The following is a 27,567-nucleotide window of genomic DNA, read 5'->3' on the forward strand; positions in this document are numbered from 1 at the left end:
TGTCTACTCTGGAGTCCTGGAGGAGTTGCTACAACAAAGTAGTAAAAGGACAAGAGTGACCTTGAACTGTAAAAGCTGCCTGATATCCTAAAGATCACGGAGACAAAGCTAGCAGAATGTCAGGACCAGCTTCAGAGTTACAAGAAGAAGAGCATGGACCTGTCTGCTGTGATTATAGATCTCCGTCAGCAGGTAAGGGACTGGAAGAAAGTACCTGCAGCACTGCAATCCAAAAGCCTGAGACCAAGAAGAATTTCTAATCACAGGAAGGGGGAGATGCAGGAGCGGGTGGGAAATTAGGACCATGCGTGACAATCAGTTAGCTGAGGGGAATGTGCTGGAGCTTGTAGGTCATGAACCCTGGGAGGACAAGGAGTGTGAATACACACAACAATTAACATGATGAGTCATGCTGAGAGAGCATAGGGGAGTGGGGGATGGATGGCCCCAAGGATGGCACAAAGGAAAGGTAACACCTTGCTGTTAATTGATGGTAGTTAACCACCCTATCGGGGATTGCCTAGTATGCAATGCTTAGCTTAAAGAACCAAACTGTTTAAAATGCGCAGCTTCAAGAAGCAATCTGTTTCAGAAGCTGCGCGTTTTGAAGTATATATAACCTCCTGTTTCTGTACAATAAATTGCCATTTGCTTGCATCAAGCTGCGTTCCGTCTCTCCATCGCAGCAGGGCCCGTTGGGGCTCGGCGATGGGGCAGGCCACCAGGATGGTAGCGCAGGCTGGGTGGGACCTGGCTGCTGCGGCCTGTGGTGACAGGCCAGTCAGGTGTCACCCGAGCAGCGGGCGGTGCGGGCTCCAACATGGGGAGCAGGCACTGCAAGGTGGCACCTGCTCCTCAAGTGAACGAGGGAAAAGCTGAGCTGCCGGGCCCGGCGGGGCACGGAGAAGGGCTGCAGCCGGGCCACGAGCCCCGGCCGGTGGGGCCCGGCCACGAGCCACAGCCCGGCGCCCTGCCGAAGCGGGCGGAGCCCGGCGATGAGGCGGAGCCCGGCGATGGGCCGGGCCTCCAGGGCGGCAGCGCAGGCCGGGCGGGCCCTGGCTGCTGCTCCCTCCTCCAGTAGACGAAGCTGACGTGGCTCTGGCGCGGGGCGGATATGGCGGACAGCAGCAGGCAGAGCAGGCTGGCGGCGGCCAAGAAGAAGGTGAGGGGCGGCGGGGGCCGGGCTAGGCCAGGCGGTGCGGCGGTACCGCGTTGCGCGGTCGCCGCGTGGAGCGGAGCGGGGCCGCCGGGCCGAGCCGAGCCGAGCCGGGCCTTACCCGAGGGGTGCGGGCCCGGCCCGGTCGCTGCCGTACCGCTCGCTGCGGGCCGTGCTGCGGAGGCGCTGCCGGTAGCCCCCGGTGTCCGGCGCTGGGGCCGAACTTCCTGGCTGGCGGCCGCCCTTGGCCCGGGGGAGGCGGCTGGGAGAAGGCCGCGCCTGGGCCGCTGAGGCCGTGGGTCTGCGGGGTTCGGTTTGGCGGTTTCCCCTCCCCCTGGCCTCCCCCACACCCTTTTTTTGGGTTTTTTTGGTCTCCTTTTACTGATTTCCCCGCCTTGATTTTCTCCCCGGCCGCCGCATGCGAAAGTCCTAGGTAGGGGAAGGTGTCCTGGAGCGGTTCAGACTTCCATTTTGGAATTCTGCCAATAATGGGCCCTTCTTTCCCCACCTGGAGGCCGGCGCGGCCCGGGCTGTGGGCTGGGGAAAGGGGCAGTTGACCAAACTGCCTGGGGCTCGCTTGGCTGGGGGCTTCACCCTGCCGGAGCACAAACGATTCAGCTCGGAAGACCTAGCCGAATTCAAGCGAATGGCTTATCAGACTAGCTTCTCCTGGGTGAAGTGGGTGTGATTGAAAAATCCGTTGTAGGTTGCTTCTCCCCTTAGTTCACAGTTACTACGCTGCTTGTATTAACATGGCATTTGTCTGTAAGGATTGTACTTTTCCTTCTCAAAGTCTTTCACAGAGTGGGAGATCTTACTGTCAGGCGTTGATGTTTCACTTAACGTTCAGATTTAATTGCCCTTTATTCATTTTTCCTCAATGCTCTTAGTTATAACGCTAAAAAACCCCACCCCAAGACACTTCTTTTCATCTCCTTTTAGTTGCAGGATGGAGTATCAAGTCGTTTCCCCAAAACTCTTAGCTGTATGCAAAAGTGGAACGTTTGCAGCTCTGAGCCTCTTGTCGTAAACTCATCACATTAGATCTTACTTTAGCCTTTTTTTTGGACGTGTTTTGATTTTTATTTTTCTTCCCCGCGGGTGACAAACTCATTGAAGAGCATTTCTCTTGTCCTTACACTTGGTCTTTTTGCCCAGTGGAGTTGGGGCTGGGGGGTTGACGTCGTTCTCACAGAAGGCATATTCTGTTTGGATTACAGATTCTTATTATTATTTTTCACAGCTGAAGGAGTATCAGCAGAAAAATAGCCCTGGAGCAGCTGCAGGAACTAAGAAAAAACGCAAAACTAAAGATGACTGTCGGCCCGAGACTCCCACGGGCGATGACCAGCAGCCTCCAGAGAATGTGAGTGCCTCGGTCTTTGTCCCAGATCATTTGCTACCTCCTTGTTCTCTGGTTTTCTGAACAACGTGACTAGAGCCGGGAAATGGTTATGCGGGTGGAATAGATGACTGGCGCAGCTGCCTGTATCGCCAGCACGCGAAGCGTGCCACAATAGTTAGCAGCTACCGCTACTGGAAGGTGCACACTAGAGTTCAGGGTACGTGCCAAAGCCTTCTGGGATCATGCAGTGCTGTCACGCAGCCCTGGGTGTGCCCAGAGCTGCTGCTTTGAGGTGCGTGCTCCTGCCCAGCTGGTTTCTTTGGCTCCCTTCGATTGACACTTTCTCTCTGTCCTTTTCTGAGCCGTTTCCCCTTTTCTTTCACCTCCTTCAGATTCAGAACATTCTGAAGGTGCTGGTGTCAGACCTGAACCGCTCCAATGGGGTAGCCATACCCTCATTGGACAAGAGGAAGGTGAGGCAGTGCTCGTGTCCCTCGCAGTGACTCGCTCTCCCTACTGCATGCTTCAGGTTCTGTTTACACTGACCTCAATTTCTTGGGTGGAGCCTTGTCCTGACATACCCACTGTCAGTTGCTTGAGTTCTGTTGCTGTTTTTATTAACATGGAGCTAGTTGTTAGCATGCGTTTCCATTGCTCGTAAAGTGCTTGCGCCCTTCTGGTTTGTGTCAAACTTAACGTGTGAAAAAGTGAACCTTGTCAAAACCTCTTCCTTGAGACAGCTGAGCTTTGAGGACAAGGAGGAATGTGGGGTGAGGCAATAAACTACCTGAACTGCTGAGGACAACTGCGGTAGGGAGAGGTAGTGTTTTCTTAGTCTGTATTTCTCCCGCTGTGCGTGTCGTTGCTGTATTTCCTAGGGCCTTGTTTCGGAAGGGTATGACTCTGCTGATCTCCAGGCAAGCAGCTGCCCTGAGTAAGCTGTCTAGTTATTCCTGCCAAGCCACGTTACAGCAGGTGATGAAACTTGCGCAGGGGATGTACAGTCTGGCAAGTTCCAGTACTGGGTTTGAATAGGTTTAGGCAGGAAGTCAGATCCTTTGAGTCAAGCGTTTACAGGCTTTAGCGTCTTCATGTTGCCAGGCTTCTGAAGAGGAAAGGGCAGGAACTATGCCAATAAGCAATAGAAACGTGTTCAGGCACAAACATAAAACCCCAGCCTTTTTAAAAAAATTCTTTTCAGGCAGTTTATTTAAATGTAAGGCTTGATCAAATTGTGATAGAAGCTCAGGGAAGTCACATTTGGTAGCCCAGAATTGTCTTCCACTGTTGCTGTAGCAAAGCTCTGATTTTCATTCCACTTGCATCATTTTGGTAGCTTATTTTCCTACCATTGTTTCAGTTCAGTTGTCGTAAAGTAGCTCCTATTTACTACATATCCGTGCGTCTTTTATCAATAAGCGTAACTATAGTAATCACCAGGGGTACCAGTTAGATGCAGTGAAACCTGCAAGACGGAATGGAGTTCACTCTGGTTTGCCTTTGTATTCCTTTTCTCCTTTTTTTGTGGGATAATACAGCAGCCGTTCTGTCCAGCAGACAGAGTGAAAAGCTGGAAGTCCCTCCAGCTGGAGCTTGTATGTGTAGGTTGCGTACCGGTAGAACCTGAGTGACGTGACATACTGTTAGCTCTGAGGGTGCTGGATGTGCCTGCCTAGCATCAGAAAGCATGTATTTTGACTGGAGTTTTGTTCGTGTCATGGGGATTATTTTCAGTGAATGCTCGTAAGCTCAGTTTGAGTTAGACCTCAGAGAAAGAGGCTGGTTTCACACCGGAGGATGAGATGAAGATGGGTGGTCCAGTGCTGTTGCTGAGCTGGCATTTGGTCTTGCGGTGAAGGCCTACCTGGGTCTGCACTTTTAGTCCTGTTCTGAAAAAGGAGAATTATGTTCCTTCTTGTTTTCCCAGGTTTTTCCCCGCTCTCGTTTTCTCAGCACAGAGAGATACATTTTGATCTGATTGGCTGTTATGTGGACCGTTGTGTCTGGGGTTTCAGAAATAATTTGAAAACTGATCGTGAATTGCAATATGGCATGAAAGATTTCTTTTTCCAGTTGCCGTCTTGTACAAATCCTGTGTCAGGAAAATGCTGTTCAGAAGTTCACTTGACGCTAATAGGGCAGAAAAGCTGATTGTTGGCACGAGCTTCTGCTGCCATTGGTGTCTTAATGCGAGGCAGACCCTTCCCATCTCAGCCACTTCAGCTTTCTTGGCTGTGAAACACAGAAAGCCCAGCAAAAGGGGACTCCGTGTGCGAAAGCAAATGGATCAAGCATGGCGTGCCAAGCTGAGCAGAATTACTAACTTGTTTTTGCTATGTTATTAGAACTGCACGATGCGTAATTTCCCGAGAAGTGTCTTGTTCCTAATTCTCTCTGTTTCCAACAAATCTAGCTGTTCAAATAGTTTATTGAGTTGTTGGGGTTTTTTTTAAATTTATTTCAAAACTGATGGTGGAGGAAGAAGGAAGGTCTTGTGGTTAAGGCACATTACTGTTTTTTGCATCTTGAAGCGTTAAGCAAACAGAATGTCTGGACCAGAAGAAATGAAGGAAACATTTTTGACATGTACTGGTGAAGGCATTCCTCTTGTCCATCTGATGTTTGCAAAGTTCAGCATTTCCCGGTGTACCCCGTGACCCCCCCCTTGTTGTTTTGTTTTGGGGTTTGGGTTATTTTTGTTCCATTCTGTTTCTTTTTGTGTTTTAGCTGGGCTGCAGAGGAACTTGGCATAGTGCATTGCCCACCCAGGATTCTCCTTGTGTGCCTGCTTTTATGCTTGCCTGCAACTCTGTAGTGCCTTTGCTGCATTTGTGGTCTTGCCTTTGCTTTTGCTGGTTATGTTGTGCATGGGCATTGCTAGAATCAAAACCTCTTGCTCATCACTCTTCCATCTGTAGTCATCTTTCAGAATGCATTGAAGCAGTAGTAGTAGTAAAGAAAGAGAGCTTGGACAATGCTTGTTCTTTGGGAAGGCAAAAAAGTCCTCCTGCTTATGTAGTTAGTTACGAGGCATCTGTGAAGAAGCTGTCAGGGAGACAAGAAGCAAATAGCAAACACAGCAGCACAGTTGTGTGGCAGCCTGGGTAGGCAGCGGCCACCTTTGTCTCCTTCACTTCATATCTAAAGGTGCATTACCTACGGACAACAAATCTCCAAATACTTCACCGGTAAGATGGAAACTGGCCAGGACAGAATTACCCCTTTTCTTTGTATCTGGCTTCAGCTCTCTCATACCGCCTTCTGCAGAAGTGTGCCAACACAAGTGCGGCTCTGCGTGACTTAAGGCCAGTTCTTCAGTGGAATAAAGGTCTGAGGTCTCAGTTAAAGGAAAAGACTACGTTTTTTTCTGGGGTTTTTGGTTTTCTTTTTTTGTTTATTGGTGGTGTTTTTTAAAAAAACCCCAGCACTTCTGGCAATCAACCCAATACACCAGGATTACTGTGATCAATTGCACAGATGTGGGGATGCGAGTTTAACCGAAGGTGGTAGATGCTCAGATGTAGACATGGAGGGGTTTCAGTAGTGGTATTGGAGAACAACTGTGGTAATCTACTGAGCGATGAAAAACATGCCTGGCATATAAAGCACGTTAGTGAAGGCAGCTCCAGATCTCTTATTTTTAATAGCTAAGATGAACTTCCTAGTCCTCTACAGAAAGGACAGTGGAAATTCTGTTTGCATGAATTGGGCATGTATCCTACTTTGTTGAAGTGAAGATGTGTTTCAGATGTATGAGAATCTTTTCTCTTGATACTGGTGCATCAATTTTCTTCCACAGAAACAGCAGAACCAGGAGGCAGTGGATCAGCTGGAGAAGGTAAAGTGTGTCCTGTTTTTGGACAGGCAGAAAAATAGTATCTCTTTCTTGGCGCAGTAGAGAGTGTAGTGGGCTGTGGCACAGGCATGTGTGGTCTTGTCTTGTGTTAGATTCAGTTTCATTTGCAGCGTAGGGTTGAATATTTTGACTTCATGCGTTAGGCCCGCCTGGCAGATAGCGTTCTTATTTTGACAAAAGCGAATGTTTAAATACTCAAGTATTAGAGGAGTGCGGTGGAGGCAGGAGAATACAAGTCCTTGCCAGTAGCTTGCATCCAAACACTACGGTATTTATGCTAGCAGTGATTGTGCTGTGCTGTTACTGCCATTGTAGGATGGATGAATAATGAAGTCGTTCAAATAAGGCAAGGCTGAAGTATGTCTTCAAAAATACTGCTGTCGTTTCGATGCTGGAAGTACTACCAATGTATCACTGCTTTTTTAGTTTGACACAAAACAAGGGTTACCTATGTACATTTTTGTGCTAAATAGGCATCCTTTGTTTATACAGGAAAAGATGGAGCTGGAAGAGAAATTTTCTGAAGAGCAAGCAGCGCTGAGGGAACAGCTACAGGTGAGGCAGAGCCTCCATTACAGTAATACTGCCTGCCTTCTGCTGTTCTCTGGATTACTGACCATTCGTAGTCTTTACTCGGGAAGCCACGAGCGCGTTCCTTCAGGAAAACCGGGAGTCAGCCAGACTGTACTTAACTGCACGAGCTCTTTACCTTTACTGAGTTAGCCTTTTGTGGCAACAGTGATGTTGCAATTACAAGCAAAGAAGTTTTGTGCTGAGCCGATTTTCCTTTCCCAAAGGTTCATATCCAGACTATTGGAATTCTAGTTTCTGAGAAGTCTGAGTGTCAGACGGCACTTGCACCTACTCAGCGAGCTGCACGGGAGAAATCAGGTAATTGACTGTGAGCAGTCCACTCAAGCTGTTGGTCAAAGTGTGAATTTCAAGTCGGGGGCGTGACAGTTGCTGGCAGCCAGCTCACAGCACTCGCCGACTCCTCGGTGGGCAGTACTTGGCACCATCGCTGCCTCTGTCGCCAGAGCTGCCCCCAAGTGGGGGCATGTTGATCCCATGGCAGTTGAGGTTCTTTTGTGCATCGCTAAAGCCTTGTCAGCCCTGTTCAGCCCCGGTGACTACCCCAGGCTGTTCCTTTCTGACTTTCTTCTGATCCTTTTAAAACGTAGTTCCCTTTTCTCCACCCTCACTCCCACACAGCTATCATGTAAAGGTAGGTTTTACCGAGCCCTTCATTCTGCACCAAGTTTGAGCAACTTCTTCTATTAGAAAGAAAGATCCCAACCAACGTATTGCCTATTCTGCAGCGGCAGTTTCATCATCTCCCTCAAAGTGAGGATGGTAGTTACAGAGAGCTTTACTGCCCAGAGCTGCTAGTGAACCACCTGTAGAGCCAGGGGTGGAACCAGGTCTACTGACTTACAAAGCTCTGTGCTGCCTTAAGAGCTTGTTGACAAAGTAGAAAGTGCTGTTCAGCCAGTTCCAAAAAGCTCTTTGTGGTCCAGCCTCAACTCACTCTGTTCTGACTTGTTCAGGAGAAGCCGAGTCGAGCTTTGCTGCTCGTTTACGTTCATCTCGCCAGAGGGAATTGGAGCTGGAACGTACTTTGGCCTCCGTCTCTCTGCAGCAAAAACAGGCAGAGAAGGTAAGAGTCACCTCTGCTTATGCTTCACCAGCAGCTCTGCCTTTGGCTATTTGCTTGTCAGTCCACTAATGCAAAGTCTGTAGTCCCTGCTCGGAGAAGAGGCAGAAAGTAACATTGTTAATTGTTAATTAACCTTGTAAAGCCCTGTATTCTCCATGGTCAAGGCAAACGTCATTCAGGTTTCTGTGACCACTAATCATATGGTCCAGTTGCTGTCTTCAGATCCGGCACGCAACTTCATTAGTCTTGCCAGCTCCACACAACAGGAGCGCCACCAAGACCTTGTCTCAGGAGGGTCTCCATCAAGCAGATACTTCAGTATTGATATTAATCCAGAAGTCTGCAGAAGTGACCTCACGTCCAGTTAGTAGCATCGCGTTTGAAAAGGCTGAGCAGATTTATTCCTGGCAAATTCATGAGGTTCTAAGCAAACCTGTCCTGAAGGATTTTGCCAAAGTTCTGATGCTTTCCACTTCAGCTGATCTGCTAAAGGTGAAGTATTTTGCTGAAGTCTGCAGCTGAATCAGTAATTTCTTTTTTTTCTCCAGCGTAATGAAGAGTTAATGAAGGAGCGAGAAGACCTGAAACAGGAGCTGTACAAACAGAGGTAAGTCCATTTACTGCTTGTTACTGCAGAGTACCGCTGCTCTTCGCGGTAGAGCCACAAAACATCACAAGGGGCATGCACCACGGGTGGTGACTTGGGAGGTTGGATATTCAACTTAAAAAAAGTGACTGGCTGTGATGTTTCTGTGATTCTAACTGTTACAAATAGCTGGATTGTAAATGTATGACATGTACTTGACCAGACCCACAGTACATACAGTGATGCTGCTTTAATTTTGGTTTGTTTCAGCAAAAGTAGTGAGGAAATAAAGCAGCAGAATTCGGAGCTGTCAGAGAAGGTTCGCTGCCTGGTTTCTGAGATCTCAGCCAAGAAGTTGTATATGGAGGATTTGCGTAAGAAACTGGAAATGGCTGAACTGATGATCCAACAGGTGACCATACTGCTTCCAGGCTGTGAGGGTAGATCGCACTGACCGTTGTAAGACTTTGCTTCTGAGAGTGGGGGCAAGGCTTAACTCTTGTTCTGAAAGGAAGGCCCAAAACCTCATCGAGGCATCCTCTTGGTCAAAGGCCTTCAGTGAGGCCTCTGAGGAACAGAAGGTCTGTTTGAAGGAGCTGGAGCAGTAGACTGAAAGCTGTTGTGACGCTGGTCTGCGAAAAGAATGTTCTACAATATGAGAGGCTGACTGAACATACAGGGCGTGAAAATACGATGACTTTTCCTGCTTTGTATCTGTTTGGCATTTTGGTTACGCAGCTGTCACGTGGTCTCACTGAGAAGCCAGTTGAATAGGGGTGGTGTTTGTACCCACCCTTGCAGAAGGTGAATTGGACAATGGTAACTAGAAGGTCAGCTGGGGAAAGTTAAGAGAAGCAGCCAGTTAGGAAGGGAATTCAGGAAGCCAGCTGTTAGCAGTTCAGAGAGCAAGCTGGTGTGAACCTGAGCTTGTGAGGGAAGAAACTGCTCTTTTGTTTATTTTTGGTTTTGTTTTTTTTTCTTCCTCCCCAGACAGTGGCTTAAGTTACCCTTGAAATAAAGGCAGCTGCTACTGTTCTGGGAAAAGTACTGTGTGCCAACTGACATGCTCCAGACATTGGCTTTAAATTCCTGACGTGTTTGACAACTTTTAAAATCTCAAGCTTGTATACCATCTGATCTGGCTGTATAATACAGACTCTGGAAATGCACAAAGTTTCTGAGCCAGTTTTCTCCCCGCTCTCGTTTTCTTAGCACAGAGAGATACATTTTGATCTGATTGGCTGTTATGTGGACCGTTGTGTCTGGGGTTTCAGAAATAATTTGAAAACTGATCGTGAATTGCAATATGGCATGAAAGATTTCTTTTTCCAGTTGCCGTCTTGTACAAATCCTGCGTCAGGAAAATGCTGTTCAGAAGTTCACTTGACGCTAATAGGGCAGAAAAGCTGATTGTTGGCACGAGCTTCTGCTGCCATTGGTGTCTTAATGCGAGGCAGACCCTTCCCATCTCAGCCACTTCAGCTTTCTTGGCTGTGAAACACAGAAAGCCCAGCAAAAGGGGACTCCGTGTGCGAAAGCAAATGGATCAAGCATGGCGTGCCAAGCTGAGCAGAATTACTAACTTGTTTTTGCTATGTTATTAGAACTGCACGATGCGTAATTTCCCGAGAAGTGTCTTGTTCCTAATTCTCTCTGTTTCCAACAAATCCAGCTGTTCAAATAGTTTATTGAGTTGTTGGGTTTTTTTTAAATTTATTTCAAAACTGATGGTGGAGGAAGAAGGAAGGTCTTGTGGTTAAGGCACATTACTGTTTTTTGCATCTTGAAGCGTTAAGCAAACAGAATGTCTGGACCAGAAGAAATGAAGGAAACATTTTTGACATGTACTGGTGAAGGTATTCCTCTTGTCCATCTGATGTTTCATATTGAGGAGTGTTTGAACCAATAAGGGTGAGGTGACCTGTAGCTGGAAGAAGTAAGGGAATTCCTGGCCTTCCTAGAAGCACCTAACATATGTTTTTCCTTGAGAGCACAAGTATCTGTCCTGCGAAAAAGAAACGGAGAAAATTCTGTTTGTTTCCCTCTGCAGTCTTCCACTTTATTGCTTTCCTTAAATGTCTTCACCATTACTGTATTCTTGCTGCTTGATTCACGAGAAAAGTGCTGAGCAGGTAGACGGGGAATGCCATGAGAGAGATTTCTGGTTCCCTGTGAAGTGCCAAGAAGGAAGTGACTGAAGTAGGAGGGAACCCTTGCAGGTGGCATTGCAAAGAGCTGTGATACATTGGTGGGGTTGAATGTTGAAAACGATTATCTCGTTTGTTTTGTAGTGGTTTTAAATTATGGCTTAGCAGAGCTGGATGATGAAATAAATTGCCATGAAACGCTAGAGCACTGCTCTGGGTCTTCATGGCTCTCTGATGCTGTACAAGATAAATGAAGTTGTCGGGTTCACTGTGGGTAGAGGTGTCGTCAGATGCTGTTCATCCTCCCACGAAGGCTGGATGAGAACTTGCATTGCTGTCCAGAAACAGGTTTTTGGCCCTTTTCTGTTTAGTTTCTTCTAGTCATGGGATTCATAGCTCCATGAGGGCCACTGGCACCTGCTCCCAGCCACGCTGAGTTTGGCCTGTTGGTAAATGTCCTCCTTCTAAACTTGTGGTTCATAGCGTGCCGCACATTTCGCCAAGTTTTACAGGGAGCGTTTGAGTTTGACTCAAAAACCTACCAGTTTTCAGGTAGTCACTGACCTGTTCTTTTCTACCTTAATCTGCATCCAGCGATCTCTGTTTTCCCCAGATACGTCCTGAAGGTAGCGCTTTTCAGAGCAGAGTGGCCACCATCTGGCTTTGCCCTCGCTCGCTTCTTGGTGTGTCCTTTGCCATTAATCTAGTGTGTGAACTTGAAGAGTTGGGTGACGTTACTGCCCCATGTTCTCAGGGACGGCCTCGTTTTGATCCATTTGTCTTATTAATCCTCTTGATATTTGATGTGGAGTTTAAGCAGTCAGCTCAAGAAAACACTCTTCAATCTCAGAGGTGTCTGCAGTCATCCTAATCCTAATCCTAATCCAGACAACAATATGATATTTAAGCATTGAGAAGCAAAAAGTCCTGGCTTAGAACGTAAACTTTCAGCAGTAGGAAGAAAAGCTGAGTGGGATGAATGAACAGCATGTATTCATGGAAAGATGTATTCTTGATTTAGTGGAAAAGAATTGGAAATCAACCTGCATCATTCACATTAGCTTGTTGCAGAGGGAGTCTGCATCTGTCCTTACCCAGAAAGGTATGTTTTCTGTGTGTGGTAGTTTGGAGTGAAAGGTGCTATAAGGAGTATTATTAGAGTAGTCACTTCTTACGTAGTAGTGACTTGTTGTCTTGGGGAATAAAACTGGCTGACTTGACTGCTTTGCTTGTAGTCTATATCATATGTGAATGGAGAAAGTGCTGTTTCTTCCACAAATATTAAGGAAATGGAAGTAAGTTGTTCTCAGTCTATCTCTACAACTCACCCCCCCCACCCCCCTTTCTTATTTGCAACTGTTGGTAACTGACTGGGACTCTGCTTTCAGCAGTGCTAGCGAGACCTAATTGAATGCACAGTTCACGTTCATTGCTGTCTAGTGTTGTCTTGTGCTATCATTGGGTAGTTGTGATCAACACTGGGAGGCAGGTATCGGAGGTGTTTCCGGTTTGGGGACTGGGGATAATCTGGCTTCCGTGCAACTGCCGTTCTTATTTCTGAGTCACTGTTACATCAAAATGAAGCCTTGGCAGAATGGATAAAATATGTTGATGTCTCAGCTGCTTTTGTTGAAACGGTAGATTTTTCTTTTGTTTGGAGAATCTGATTATCACAGTTTGATAGGATTTATTTTTCTGTCCTTTTTAATTACTGCTTTTTTCCTCCCCTCCTCCTCTTCTGCTCCTTCCTTTTTCTCCTGTCTGCATGTGCCCATCAGACACGTTACCAGGAGCTGGCAGTAGCCCTGGATTCCAGCAATCTTAACTAACAAGCAGTTTGTTACACAGATAGAGGAACTGGTAAGAAACAATCCAACCAACCAGTCTGACATGGTGCTTGCTGCTCCTCCAAGCTCTTTGCGTGTCTGCAAAGTTATGGGTTCTCTCCTAGTGCCACAAGGAAGGCTGCTTACACAGCACTCTGTAGGGAACAAAATGAGCTGCACGGAAAACCTGTTAAGGGGCTCAAAGTCTAAGGCCGCTGGTGAATGTATTGGCTCAACTGAGGAACAAGAAACAGAGTTTTGTTGTTTCCATTTAAGTGTGCTCTGTTGATCTCATCAGGCTTTCCCTGGATGATAAGCATCCTGATAAAACAGCTATTTCTGCGCCTGGTCGGAATCCTTGAAATACAGAATTCTGGTGCTGGCAGCAGTGTGAAAACCTGTTTCTGCAGGTGGTGGTGCTGATCTAACTATATCTGCAGAGTGGGAGCAGTAGGTCTGAGAGAGTCTGGGGCTGGTTTCTGATCATTTCCTCAGCTTCTCTTGGCATGATGAGTGAACTGCTTTGTCCTGTGGCCTGCGTGGATTCCCGCTGCTGCTTTTGAGCCTTCAGCTTTATCGCTGCAAGAAATGCAGCCAAGTGGACTTGTTTCAGTCTGAAAAGAGCCTTTCTTGTGTGAAATGCTTTTCCCCATTGTGTTCCTCTGTAAAAGTACACTTTTTGCAAAGTTCAGCGTTTCCCGGTGTACCCCGTGACCCCCCTTGTTGTTTTGTTTTGGGGTTTGGGTTATTTTTGTTCCATTGTGTTTTAGCTGGGCTGCAGAGGAACTTGGCATAGTGCATTGCCCACCCAGGATTCTCCTTGTGTGCCTGCTTTTATGCTTGCCTGCAACTCTGTAGGGCCTTTGCTGCATTTGTAGTCTTGCTTTTGCTTTTGCTGGTTATGTTGTGCATGGGCATTGCTAGAATCAAAACCTCTCGCTCATCACTCTTCCATCTGTAGTCATCATTCAGAATGCATTGAAGCAGTAGTAGTAGTAAAGAAAGAGAGCTTGGACAATGCTTGTTCTTTGGGAAGGCAAAAAAGTCCTCCTGCTTATGTAGTTAGTTACGAGGCATCTGTGAAGAAGCTGTCAGGGAGACAAGAAGCAAATAGCAAACACAGCAGCACAGTTGTGTGGCAGCCTGGGTAGGCAGCGGCCACCTTTGTCTCCTTCACTTCATATCTAAAGGTGCATTACCTACGGACAACAAATCTCCAAATACTTCACCGGTAAGATGGAAACTGGCCAGGACAGAATTACCCCTTTTCTTTGTATCTGGCTTCAGCTCTCTCATACCACCTTCTGCAGAAGTGTGCCAACACAAGTGCGGCTCTGCGTGACTTAAGGCCAGTTCTTCAGTGGAATAAAGGTCTGAGGTCTCAGTTAAAGGAAAAGACTACGTTTTTTTCTGGGGTTTTTGTGGGTGTTTTTTGTTTGTTTATTGGTGGTGTTTTTTAAAAAAAACCCAGCACTTCTGGCAATCATCCCAATACACCAGGATTACTGTGATCAATTGCACAGATGTGGGGATGCGAGTTTAACCGAAGGTGGTAGATGCTCAGATGTAGACATGGAGGGGTTTCAGTAGTGGTATTGGAGAACAATTGTGGTAATCTACTGAGCGATGAAAAACATGCCTGGCATATAAAGCACGTTAGTGAAGGCAGCTCCAGATCTCTTATTTTTAATAGCTAAGATGAACTTCCTAGTCCTCTACAGAAAGGACAGTGGAAATTCTGTTTGCATGAATTGGGCATGTATCCTACTTTGTTGAAGTGAAGATGTGTTTCAGATGTATGAGAATCTTTTCTCTTGATACTGGTGCATCAATTTTCTTCCACAGAAACAGCAGAACCAGGAGGCAGTGGATCAGCTGGAGAAGGTAAAGTGTGTCCTGTTTTTGGACAGGCAGAAAAATAGTATCTCTTTCTTGGCGCAGTAGAGAGTGTAGTGGGCTGTGGCACAGGCATGTGTGGTCTTGTCTTGTGTTAGATTCAGTTTCATTTGCAGCGTAGGGTTGAATATTTTGACTTCATGCGTTAGGCCCGCCTGGCAGATAGCGTTCTTATTTTGACAAAAGCGAATGTTTAAATACTCCTGTATTAGAGGAGTGTGGTGGAGGCAGGAGAATACAAGTCCTTGCCAGTAGCTTGCATCCAAACACTACGGTATTTATGCTAGCAGTGATTGTGCTGTGCTGTTACTGCCATTGTAGGATGGATGAATAATGAAGTCGTTCAAATAAGGCAAGGCTGAAGTATGTCTTCAAAAATACTGCTGTCGTTTCGATGCTGGAAGTACTACCAATGTATCACTGCTTTTTTAGTTTGACACAAAACAAGGGTTACCTATGTACATTTTTGTGCTAAATAGGCATCCTTTGTTTATACAGGAAAAGATGGAGCTGGAAGAGAAATTTTCTGAAGAGCAAGCAGCGCTGAGGGAACAGCTACAGGTGAGGCAGAGCCTCCATTACAGTAATACTGCCTGCCTTCTGCTGTTCTCTGGATTACTGACCATTCGTAGTCTTTACTCGGGAAGCCACGAGCGCGTTCCTTCAGGAAAACCGGGAGTCAGCCAGACTGTACTTAACTGCACGAGCTCTTTACCTTTACTGAGTTAGCCTTTTGTGGCAACAGTGATGTTGCAATTACAAGCAAAGAAGTTTTGTGCTGAGCCGATTTTCCTTTCCCAAAGGTTCATATCCAGACTATTGGAATTCTAGTTTCTGAGAAGTCTGAGTGTCAGACGGCACTTGCACCTACTCAGCGAGCTGCACGGGAGAAATCAGGTAATTGACTGTGAGCAGTCCACTCAAGCTGTTGGTCAAAGTGTGAATTTCAAGTCGGGGGCGTGACAGTTGCTGGCAGCCAGCTCACAGCACTCGCCGACTCCTCGGTGGGCAGTACTTGGCACCATCGCTGCCTCTGTCGCCAGAGCTGCCCCCAAGTGGGGGCATGTTGATCCCATGGCAGTTGAGGTTCTTTTGTGCATCGCTAAAGCCTTGTCAGCCCTGTTCAGCCCCGGTGACTACCCCAGGCTGTTCCTTTCTGACTTTCTTCTGATCCTTTTAAAACGTAGTTCCCTTTTCTCCACCCTCACTCCCACACAGCTATCATGTAAAGGTAGGTTTTACCGAGCCCTTCATTCTGCACCAAGTTTGAGCAACTTCTTCTATTAGAAAGAAAGATCCCAACCAACGTATTGCCTATTCTGCAGCGGCAGTTTCATCATCTCCCTCAAAGTGAGGATGGTAGTTACAGAGAGCTTTACTGCCCAGAGCTGCTAGTGAACCACCTGTAGAGCCAGGGGTGGAACCAGGTCTACTGACTTACAAAGCTCTGTGCTGCCTTAAGAGCTTGTTGACAAAGTAGAAAGTGCTGTTCAGCCAGTTCCAAAAAGCTCTTTGTGGTCCAGCCTCAACTCACTCTGTTCTGACTTGTTCAGGAGAAGCCGAGTCGAGCTTTGCTGCTCGTTTACGTTCATCTCGCCAGAGGGAATTGGAGCTGGAACGTACTTTGGCCTCCGTCTCTCTGCAGCAAAAACAGGCAGAGAAGGTAAGAGTCACCTCTGCTTATGCTTCACCAGCAGCTCTGCCTTTGGCTATTTGCTTGTCAGTCCACTAATGCAAAGTCTGTAGTCCCTGCTCGGAGAAGAGGCAGAAAGTAACATTGTTAATTGTTAATTAACCTTGTAAAGCCCTGTATTCTCCATGGTCAAGGCAAACGTCATTCAGGTTTCTGTGACCACTAATCATATGGTCCAGTTGCTGTCTTCAGATCCGGCACGCAACTTCATTAGTCTTGCCAGCTCCACACAACAGGAGCGCCACCGAGACCTTGTCTCAGGAGGGTCTCCATCAAGCAGATACTTCAGTATTGATATTAATCCAGAAGTCTGCAGAAGTGACCTCACGTCCAGTTAGTAGCATCGCGTTTGAAAAGGCTGAGCAGATTTATTCCTGGCAAATACAGGAGGTTCTAAGCAAACCTGTCCTGAAGGATTTTGCCAAAGTTCTGATGCTTTCCACTTCAGCTGATCTGCTAAAGGTGAAGTATTTTGCTGAAGTCTGCAGCTGAATCAGTAATTTCTTTTTTTTCTCCAGCGTAATGAAGAGTTAATGAAGGAGCGAGAAGACCTGAAACAGGAGCTGTACAAACAGAGGTAAGTCCATTTACTGCTTGTTACTGCAGAGTACCGCTGCTCTTCGCGGTAGAGCCACAAAACATCACAAGGGGCATGCACCACAGGTGGTGACTTGGGAGGTTGGATATTCAACTTAAAAAAAGTGACTGGCTGTGATGTTTCTGTGATTCTAACTGTTACAAATAGCTGGATTGTAAATGTATGACATGTACTTGACCAGACCCACAGTACATACAGTGATGCTGCTTTAATTTTGGTTTGTTTCAGCAAACGTAGTGAGGAAATAAAGCAGCAGAATTCGGAGCTGTCAGAGAAGTTTCGCTGCCTGGTTTCCAAGATCTCAGCCAAGGAGTTGTATATGAAGGATTTGCGTAAGAAACTGGAAATGGCTGAACTGATGATCCAACAGGTGACCATACTGCTTCCAGGCTGTGAGGGTAGATCGCACTGACCGTTGTAAGACTTTGCTTCTGAGAGTGGGGGCAAGGCTTAACTCTTGTTCTGAAAGGAAGGCCCAAAACCTCATCGAGGCATCCTCTTGGTCAAAGGCCTTCAGTGAGGCCTCTGAGGAACAGAAGGTCTGTTTGAAGGAGCTGGAGCAGTAGACTGAAAGCTGTTGTGACGCTGGTCTGCGAAAAGAATGTTCTACAATATGAGAGGCTGACTGAACATACAGGGCGTGAAAATACGATGACTTTTCCTGCTTTGTATCTGTTTGGCATTTTGGTTACGCAGCTGTCACGTGGTCTCACTGAGAAGCCAGTTGAATAGGGGTGGTGTTTGTACCCACCCTTGCAGAAGGTGAATTGGACAGTGGTAACTAGAAGGTCAGCTGGGGAAAGTTAAGAGAAGCAGCCAGTTAGGAAGGGAATTCAGGAAGCCAGCTGTTAGCAGTTCAGAGAGCAAGCTGGTGTGAACCTGAGCCTGTGAGGGAAGAAACTGCTCTTTTGTTTATTTTTGGTTTTGTTTTTTTTTCTTCCTTCCCAGACAGTGGCTTAAGTTACCCTTGAAATAAAGGCAGCTGCTACTGGTTTCTGGGAAAAGTACTGTGTGCCAACTGACATGCTCCAGACATTGGCTTTAAATTCCTGACGTGTTTGACAACTTTTAAAATCTCAAGCTTGTATACCATCTGATCTGGCTGTATAATACAGACTCTGGAAATGCACAAAGTTTCTGAGCCAGATTTTTAAATTAAGAGAATAGGTTTTAATCAAACAAATAGTGAATATAAAGTTGGTAGGGAGGAGCTGTCTAGTTCAGCCTGTTTTACAGGGCTAAAATCCAAGCTTTTTCATTTTAATCTCCTTCTCCCTCTCCTTTTCTTTCTTTTTCATTGAACATCACCGTGTGTTGGAGCACTTCAAGGTTGCAACATGGATCATTGGCAGGTTACTATCAGGGGAAAGGCTATGCAGAAGTGGCGTGTTAACATTTTGCCATAACTTTTTGTTTTTTCTTGGCAGTTCTCCAATCAGGCAGGGAGTCTGGATGCAAAGCAGCAGTTACAGGTGGCACTGGAGGAGAAGGCAGGCCTGGAAACCCAGGTTGCTCAGGGGTTGTACGAAATGACATCCACATCCTCATGTCTGTAGAGAAACTTGTGTGGCAGAAGAATGCAGCTTGAGCTTTGCGTTGACACTGGTTTCTTCAGGCTTTATCCCTGAAGCAGTCACTGCCAAATTTATTTAGCCAATGTGATTTTCTTTGTGTTTTATTTTGTTGTGAACAGCTCTCGGAGTCAGTTCACCAGCTCCAGGCAGAAAGAGATCAGTATGTAGAGGAACTGAAGGAGGAGCAGAGCATTTGGCAGCAGCAGGTGCAGCAGCTCTCTGAACAGGTAACACCAGGGGCAGCATCACAGCTGCTTTAGACAAACACAGGCAGGAGTGAATGCACCATGAACGTTGTTTTAACTTTTATTGTGTGGCCTTGCAGGTCCATGCAATGGCAGACGAGAAGGAGGAGCATATGGCCTGAGGAGATGATGACGTGGACTCCTGAGTTTGACTGGAAGACCTTTTTATTAGTCCAGAACCCACGCTTATAATATCCTCGTTTGCTGTTCACACGCCCCATACTAAAGTACCGTTGGTTCACACATGTCTTGTCTACATAGAATTGGTTAATTACTAAGCTGCAAATGCACTGAACTTCTTGCATTTTTTTTCTCTCTTCTTTCTTATCTCTGTGAGTTTCATGTTCTCAGCCAGCTGCCGAGATGTGGCATCGCGCATCCGCTCTGGCCTTGCTTCATATCCCGTCTTCCTTCCAGGCGTTCAGCCAACCTTATCTTACTTTCTCTCTTCTTTAGCCTTCAAGGCCCTTCACAGGCATCGTGGCTTGCAGCACTGGCCATAAAGCTCTCTACAATTCCCCCGTCTTTATTTTGAACAGAAACAACACTGAGGTTAAACTGCTTTTGAATCATAGATCTTACACAAGTTCAGCGTACAGGGAATAATGGTCAGTATAAGTACAATTAGCAATAACAATATTCCTCTGCGAGTTGTAAACTCCTGCAACCATCTGGTGGTTCCCCAAGACTTGAAAAGATTCCGCAACCAATCTCCCAGTAGTTCATGCTGTGAGCCCTGTGACATGTCCTTCAATTTTTGTAACTGACTGTGAATCGATGCGGAATGGCCCAGAAGGTTCATACAACACATTCCTTAGCGCTGTGCACTATAGGCTACTGCAGAGGAACGAAGCTGGGTTAATTAACATTGATAATATACAGCTGTGGGCTGGCTTCAGGGGCAGTGGGTTGGCTGGTGTAGACAAGGTGCAGCTGTGGCTGGTTCTGTGAAGTGGTTGGGCAGCCAAGGAAGAGGGGAGGAAGAAGCAGAGAGGGTGAGTGTGCCCTGGATGAGTCGAGATGAGATGAGAAGGCAGCAGAGGGACTGCCATGAAAAGTGTGGTGGTAAAAGACCTTGTTGCAGCTGGCTAGTTTGGAGAGTGCTGCGGCAGGCTACTCGCTGCTGTTCACTTACCTTCTACAGGTGAGATCACATTCCTCCTTTCTTTCTGTCTCATCCTGGTTTCTTCTCATACTCCCTCAAAGTTATTTGACTCTTTGGTAATGTGCAGCTGAGAACCTGCAGCAATGTCAAAACAACCCACTGTCTCTGTTCTCTACAATTCACCCCTGTTTGTGGTTTGTGGTTTTGTTTCTTTGTTGTTTGTTGTTTTTTATTTTGTAAAAGGTTGCTTTACCATGTTATGGAATTTTCATCCCTTTTTCTTTTGTTTTCTGTCTCATTACTTAATTACCAATTTTGGCCTTATTTTATGTGTACATTTGTACATTTCAATCAGGTTCACAAAATGTTAAAGTTGTTATCGGTGCATTTCATAGAGAGGTCAACATACAGGTTTATGATTACTTACAAGAACATGCAATAAGCTATGGAAATTTTATGGAAATATTTTTCAGAAACTTCTAATCAAATAAATGAGCATGAGAAATTGTGTTTAACTTGTAAATTCTACATATAAGCTGTTAAGAAACATTTTCTATCCTAAAATGAATAGATAAAACCTACTTAAAAGCTCTTGAAATCTTGCCCTTGGGCGAGTGTTCCACTGTGCCTCCATTCTAAAGCATGGAAGTGAAAATTGTGTAGAGCAAAGTTTTACTTTAAATAACTGCTCAACTGTTTTTGCTGCTTTTCAAAGAACCTGAAAGCATACAATGAAGACTTGGAACTAAACAAACATCTGAGTGGACACCTCTAGATTGTTACTGGAATTAAATGTAGAAGTTAACTATAAAAGTTTCTCAAAATGTTCTGGATGCTTTGTGTTGGTTGTTTATAGATAGATATATAAAACTATACACAAACAGGGAAATAAAAAAAAGCTTAAAAAAATAGGGAAAGATAATCGTATACAGTATTTATAGCTTAGTCACCTTTTTTTTTTAAAAAAAAATTGTAGATAAACTATTACGTGAACATGCAGTACATCCACAACTCTGAATTAATACCGGTTTTGTAGTGTGATATAGTCCTGTATGAACCATAAATCAACTACATGTTAAATCGCTCTTCTCCATCACTGTTGTCACTACCTTTGAGCTTCGTAACAATGCCTAGGTCACTATCCTTTAGCTTAGGGAACTTAACCAGGTGAAAATGCAAGCATCTATTTCTAAGACAAATTTGCAGAATGCAGTTTAGCCACAAGTCACTTTATGGAGAGATATTATGTTGTATGGCGTATAATCTATGAGAAGTGAGAAAATGGTGTTCCTGAAAGAAAACACTTCTCTAGATCGTTACTTTGGAACGGGTTTTGCACCTGCTATACTGCAAGAATACCCTAAGCAGTAATGTATCTTTGTGGACTTTGAGATATCTGTGTGACTAGGTTTAAGCTTAACACACAAACTGATTTCAAGTACAACTCTAGGCACAAGCGTGGGAAAGAGCATGCTGTCGGGACACAATCTTTCTCACTTACAAGGTATCAGATGGTATGCTACTCAAGTTAAAGTCTAACTTCTATGACAACTTCATTTTCACCAAAGGAGCTGCAGTTAAGTACACAAACTAATGCAGCTCAACTGAAGTTTCACCACTGCGATGGAGTACAGAATACTTTTCCCACTGACCTTAAAGGTGGTGGTGGTGATGAAGGGGTGACAGATACTTGACTTTTAACCCCAAACAAATTTTCAGCTGTGTTAAATTCACCTGTACACAAAGAACATGTTATTCCTTCTGAGGCAACAGCTGAGGATTTGAACAGTCTGTTTTCACCTTGAGCTGTTCCCAATGTAGAGGTTATGAAAAAAAGAAATAATTCAAAAGGTATTCTGTCAATGTGCTGATGCAGTTGTTTCTTAAATTCTGGTCACACTGAAATAGAGTTATGTTCTAGCATTCATATATAGGTAGCACTCCATTACAACTTATGAACAAAATTCAGAAGTTCATCTTATCTCAAATTTCTTGGAATTCGATTAGGTTGCAGTCTTATTAAAGTCACTTTTTTCCTTTTTTTTTTTCCTTTTTTCCTTTTTTCCTTTTTTTTTCCTTTTTTCTTTTTTTCCTTTTTTTCTTTTTTTTCCTTTTTTTTCCTTTTTCTTTTTTTTTTTTTTTCTTTTTTGTTCTTTTTTTTCTTTATGCAACCGGAGACACTTTACCATAACAGAGAAGCCCATATTTACATCTGTGAGCCCGGACACAAAACGCAGCTGCACATACCACCAGGCTCAGGGCAGAAATCATTCACGCAGTTACATAGCTATGTACCACTACACGCATGCGGACACCTATTTGTCACTAGATAAGCATGTTCATCTTTCCTCCTCTCCTTCACAATACCTAGCTGTTCTCTCATCTCTTGTTAGGTCAGCCATTCCCCATTTTCCTCTCCTGTATCTCTCTTCAGACGTTCTCTATCCTCCTCTTTTTTTGCTTGTGAATTGTGACAAGGCAAAGGTTGTGTGTAGCTGGGTGCCCATGACCTGATTTGTGTCACAATCAGCTAAACGCTGAATACAGGACAAAAAGGCATGGGAGACATAAGGCAAACATCAATACGGTGGTTAAGGTGATTATAATAACAAGCCAGGAAAAAAAAAAGAAATAGTATTGTAGTATTACTTTCTTTAGCAAGCTAGCAGCCTTATTTACGAAGCAAGTTAAGAGCGTGCACCGTTCTTACAGAAGAGATTAGAGAAGCAAAAATGTGTTACGCTGCATTCCAGAACTCAACCTAAGAGTTACAGTCTGCTGTGAGTTCTGGGTTATAACCATTTGACACGTGTTGGGGTTGCGACTGTGCAAGGGCTGCAATGCCCATTTGCAATTTTCATTCGCATTATCACAGCTAGTTGTTTTGAAAGCAACCCTTGAGCTTCCTCATGCTCAACTTGTTGCAAAATATTCTGAAGCCGATCAATAAAGTTAGTACATGACTCTCTAGGACCCTGCAAGACCGTGGCGAACGACGCACTAGAGGCTCGCCCAGACTCCCGTATGCCCCTATCCGGACTGCCTTAATAGCCATCTCCTCCTTTTGCAAATAGCTGTCCCTGGGATACCTTGCCTGAGTCACAGGATCGGTCGGCACAATTATTTTCTCCAGCCAACGGCTCACAGTTCACAGCAATTCCCCGATTAAGCTTTCCAATTGAGGCCACTACACATAGCTCGCAAAAATCAGATAACCACATCATGTGCTGCGTTGGAGTTGGTACCACACAAAGCAATGACTTCCAATAATCGCGTGGTGTGAGTGTATAAGGCTCTGCCATCACTTCAAGAAGGGAATAGCAAATGTACTATGAATTCCCCCCTTCCCGCACGGCTTTAACAGTCTCATATTGCACAGGCTGCCACTCTGCAGGTTGATTTGGCTGACAAAATACTGAACGGTCCATAGCGACTCCCAAATGCCCTCGCTTAAGTGCTTCCCGCCTGCATTCCTGCCACTGATCCCTCAGACCCCCTTTCACCCTCCCCAAAAATACAGCCAGTGCATCAGGGGGAGGAGGAAAAAGGTCTAGCTCCTCTTCTGGACCTATAGGACCTGGGTCAAAAGGTTTATCAGTGTCAATGGAATCATTGTCCGAGTTGTCCTGTTCCTGTGCTTGGTCCTGTGCTGTGAGGGTCGCTGCAATCAGTGACAGGAGCTTTGGGGGCAGAGGAGGTGTGGACGGAATCGCCATCGTTGACGGTGTGTTGAGGAGAGCCGCGCTGTCCGTGGGATTTACAGCCTCCCCTGGTTTAGCGCTGTTAGTCGAATTAGCCCACACTTGGCAAAGAGAAGTCAGAATTTGCCACCAAGGCGCTAAACACATTCCTGCCACGGAGTCCTCCTCCACGGCAGCATCATACAACTGCCTGCTGACCGCTTGCCAGGCAGGAATTTGCAAAGTGCCATCAGGTGGAAAGTCCAGCACTTTGTCACGGATCCATTCTAGCAGAGTCACTAGCTGCGGACCCATCATCACGTTCTCTAATAAAGTCTGTGTAAAAGGAGAATATAGTGCGTTTTGCATGACAAGTTTTCTGTAGTTCCTTAATCATTTCCCAGTGAAATGCCTGATATTGGCCTGGGTGTCTATCTTGTAATATCACGGGAAACGCGTGCGCTCCCTCTGTCATGCTTTCCAAGTGCGCTCTCCTCCACTCCTCTGTAATCCGTCTGCTGATATCATTTTCATCATCGCTACTGCTTCCCTTATTACCGCTCTGCCGCACCACTCGCTTCTTCCTTACTTTTGACTGTTCCTTTTTTAGCCGCAAAAACGAAATGTGCTGCTCCAGTTCCTCCAGGCTGTAGCCTCTGTAGCAGTCCAGGTAATTCGGCATCTACCCCTTACTGGGTAGCGCTGCCACACCGTCACCATCAAGAGTCCTCAGAAAACATTTGAGTAATAGATGTTACAGTTGTCTCAGAATATAGGTTAAGAATTTGCTCCCAGGTTCATGCACTGTTTTATAGGCTCTTAAATAAGTGAATTACTGAGAAACGCGACAGCTGCTTTATTCAGACAGGACAGTTCAATACAACTTCACATTTTGCCATTTACCACAGAAATGATACAGAACCTCTAGCTACCAGAGCAGTTAAGTACAAAAATGCAGAATACCCAGACTCACCCAGATGTGATCATAAAACAAAACCAACCCCCAAGCCACCACAACTTCAGCCTTCTTCCCTTGCTGCTTCTGAGGGTTTTTTCTTTTCTTTCAAAGCAGCTATTACATTGCACGTTTGCATGCCCTCACTTCCTCTATTATTCAGTAACCAAACAGCCCCTGGATGTTGGAGAGAAGGAAGGTCTCCACGGGAAGAGTCTTCACATCAACCTGAATTACGGCCTTTCCAAGAAACGAAAAAAAAATAAAATACTGTCCCATCAGACAGGAGACAAAATTATCCAAAGTCCTACATCCCTTTCCCACAAGCAGGACACAGCTGACAGATTCAACAGCTCTCGCATTGTAAAGCTTCTCAGAAATACGGCTGTTAATCCACACGCTGTTGCAATTCTACACACACGCTTCTGAGGCCACCTTCTGTCAGCTCTGAACCAATACCACACCAAAACGTCACGGCCCAGTAAGTGTCATTTTTGCAGGACGGGGCAATCTTCAGGTTCAATACTAGTCGCTAAGCTCCAGATCATATTCAGGGTAGAGCTGCTTTGTAGTAACCCCTCGGATAACAGCTAGAAAAGAAAGACCGCTACTTTCATTACAGAAATATCAGACGAGTCAGAAAAGTTGTGTTTTCCTCCCAGTAGCCCCTAACTTTCTCACAGAACCTCCTATAGCTAAGGAACCAATCTAAGGTTTTGCAGCTGTGCTCTCTGCTTGTCTCAACACTTTTTTAAAGTATATGAAGAGCAAAACTGACAAAAATTAGTAAGACTTAACAAATTTTGGCAGTACATAACACAGACTAAAATAGCAGTAAATGACAATTCTTTCGCATGTTCAGTTCTAAACACATCCTGTGAAAATAACGACAGAAGTGTTTGTGCTTGCACAAGTGGCTGGGCAATGTAAGCCCTAGAATTCAAGAATCTTTAAAACAAGCTCTGCCTTCATGGCATAGTACCTTCTCTCTCTCTGTCTACATGAAAACATTGACTGAGTTGTTCATCAACAGTTTTCCCCTTCCTTACCCAGTTTGCCCAGCAGCGTCTGTCCAGCATCTTTAATATCATTGTACTCATGGAGCAGAGAAATGTGCTGCTCCAATTCCTCCAGGCTGTAGCCTCTGTAGCAATAAAAGCAGAAAAGGTCAAAAATGCCGCACAGCGAGTGTTGCCCCTACTGACCGACCGAGCACAGCAAGGAGATTTGAGACACTCAAGCCTGGCACTATCTAAAGCAGAATCCGAAGGCAGCAAGTACAGTTGCTGCAAGTCATAAACATGAAAGCTACAAATGAGTTGGGGTTTTTTTTTGCCACATCGACTTACAAAAGAACCCCAACGCACCTGAATTCTCAGAATCAAGTAGAAACAGGAATAGGCTGTGGTGAACTCAATTTATATCTAGATCTCTAATCTGTAGCTAGTGAAAAAAAAATGTAAGGTGGTAAAGCAAAAAAGCTTTGGGAACAGCCTTTGTCGCTCTGCCATTTCCATTCTCTGTACTACACGTGACCTTAGAAAATAACACTCCTTTGCAACAAATAACCCACAGAGACACCTTCTCTTTAAAAACCAAGCAGCAACTTTATCTCAAAAGAGCTGCTAATAAGCAGCTGCCACAGTAGGTCATAAGAAAGCAGAGTAAAGCAGTTGCGCTACCCTGTAAGCGGCACCTGCCACTTTCCAGGCCCTTTGCTTGCCTGGGAAACACCTCTGCTGCTTGAACACCAACGTTTAACCCACTTGCTTCAGACAGGAAATAAATAAACACTTGATCAGGATGGAACAAACAAGGAAACAGTTTTATCTGGGGCTAAACCGAGCAGGTCATACAAGCCACAATCTCAGTTTTAATTCTCACATGAGCAAGGCCTTCTGGTAGCATGATATGTCATAGCATCACAACGGTTAAAACTATTCATTCCCAGTTTGCAGGTAATTGCCTCAGCAACACCTGGGGTAAAGTTAAAATCCTCCTATCCGAGCTCCTAGTAAAACTTGGGTTTGCTTTACCAAATAAAGTGGAAAGAATTCTCTCTTGACGGGTCCCATAAATCAAGACAACGCTGTAACCAGCGTTGCACAACACCATGATAAAAACGGTGGCCTAAGAAGACGGCTTTTAGCTCTAGGCCCTAGACCATTTTTCTTTTTTTAAACAAAAATAATTGAGGCATCACAGCGGACACTGAGCTCGCCAAGGACATACTCGGACAATAATTGTGCAGTTTCCTGGTCTAGAGCAAGGTCTTTCTGTTTCAGCTCTTCGATTTCATACTGCAAGGCTTCTTGGCTGGTTCCATTAGGTTCGCAGGACGCGGGAGAGGGGAATCTGTAGAGCACAGGAGACATTTCACGCTACCTCTGCCCAGGGGAAGATGCTGCAGTGCTGGGGGGCACTAATCAGAAAATACGCTGATGTGTCAGTGGATAAAAGAGAAAAAAAAAAAAAGGAAAAGCGCGTCTCCTGGGCAGGGAGGGGGGGAGCTCAGGTAAAATATTGATGGGTTTCTGTAACGTTAGCCCGCCCCCCATCATATTCTACGGCATTTTGTAGATTTACAGCGTCAGGTGAAAATAAAAACGTAAACCCCACCACTTCGGTGTTAAGAGGCGCTGCCAGGACGAGGCAGCGCCGGGGGGCGAGGCCGGCAGCTCCCCCCCAAGAAAACACACCCCCGGCCGTGCCGGGCCGGGCCGACGGGGCAGGCCATAGACGGCGGCCGGGGGCAGCCCTGGAGCAGGGCCCGCTCCCCTCAGCCCGCGCAGGGCCTCACCGGGGACCTGAAGCCGGCCGCGGCGCTCCGCCGGCCGCCACCGGAGGCCCTGGCAAAGCAGAGGGGCGCCGCGTCAGGGGCCGGGCCGCGCCGCCTCGGCGCAGGCACGGCCCGCGGCGGGGACAGGGCAGCGGGGACCCGGCTCCTACCTCGTGGGCCCGGGCCGCGGCGGGGCGGGCGGGCTCGCTGGACCCGCGCTCGGCGGGACCCGCTCGGCCAGGGCTGCCGCCTCCCGCCGGGCCGGCCGGGTGCGCGCGGGGCCGGCCGGGAGCGGCAGGCGCGGGCGCGCCGCGGGGCACGCTGGGAAGTGGAGTTTCCCAGCGACAGGGCCCACTGTGCCGTCAGCGCCGGGGAACAAACTGTCTCCTGTGAAGCTGCAGGTGAACGTTTAGGTGGGGCACGACGGGCCAGTCAGGTGTCACCCGAGCAGCGGGCAGTGCCGGCTGTC

At 46.2% G+C, this 27,567-nt stretch overlaps 2 protein-coding genes across 12 annotated transcripts in view; one reads left to right on the plus strand and one right to left on the minus strand.

Annotated features, from left to right (window-relative positions):
• Positions 1-1,008: 1,008 nt before the first annotated feature.
• GOLGA2 (golgin A2) overlaps positions 1,009-27,567 on the plus strand; it is a 46,588-nt gene continuing 20,029 nt past the window's right edge. For 4 of the 11 annotated variants that reach the window (XM_080401051.1, XM_080401061.1, XM_080401064.1 and 1 more), the window contains exons 1-15: positions 1,009-1,162; positions 2,400-2,522; positions 2,894-2,974; positions 6,301-6,339; positions 6,850-6,912; positions 7,155-7,248; positions 7,905-8,014; positions 8,563-8,621; positions 8,871-9,012; positions 14,419-14,457; positions 14,968-15,030; positions 15,273-15,366; positions 16,023-16,132; positions 16,681-16,739; positions 16,989-17,130. In XM_080401051.1, the coding sequence (XP_080257177.1) occupies positions 1,115-1,162; positions 2,400-2,522; positions 2,894-2,974; positions 6,301-6,339; positions 6,850-6,912; positions 7,155-7,248; positions 7,905-8,014; positions 8,563-8,621; positions 8,871-9,012; positions 14,419-14,457; positions 14,968-15,030; positions 15,273-15,366; positions 16,023-16,132; positions 16,681-16,739; positions 16,989-17,130 (1,266 nt within the window). In that variant the 5' untranslated portion in view covers positions 1,009-1,114. The remainder of the gene's footprint in view (positions 1,163-2,399; positions 2,523-2,893; positions 2,975-6,300; positions 6,340-6,849; positions 6,913-7,154; positions 7,249-7,904; positions 8,015-8,562; positions 8,622-8,870; positions 9,013-14,418; positions 14,458-14,967; positions 15,031-15,272; positions 15,367-16,022; positions 16,133-16,680; positions 16,740-16,988; positions 17,131-27,567) is intronic. The other 7 variants (XM_080401060.1, XM_080401059.1, XM_080401063.1 and 4 more) reach the window with 7 other exon arrangements.
• SWI5 (SWI5 homologous recombination repair protein) lies at positions 19,900-27,507 on the minus strand (the record flags this gene model as incomplete). The annotated part of the gene is made up of 4 exons (XM_080403067.1): positions 19,900-24,909; positions 25,369-25,463; positions 26,552-26,674; positions 27,269-27,507. Coding segments are annotated over 4 exons (522 nt in total), but the record flags the coding sequence as incomplete, so codon positions are not given.

The sequence above is a fragment of the Falco punctatus genome (assembly GCF_963210335.1).
Source record: "Falco punctatus genome assembly, chromosome: 9".
NCBI classification, from domain to species: Eukaryota; Metazoa; Chordata; class Aves; order Falconiformes; family Falconidae; genus Falco; species Falco punctatus.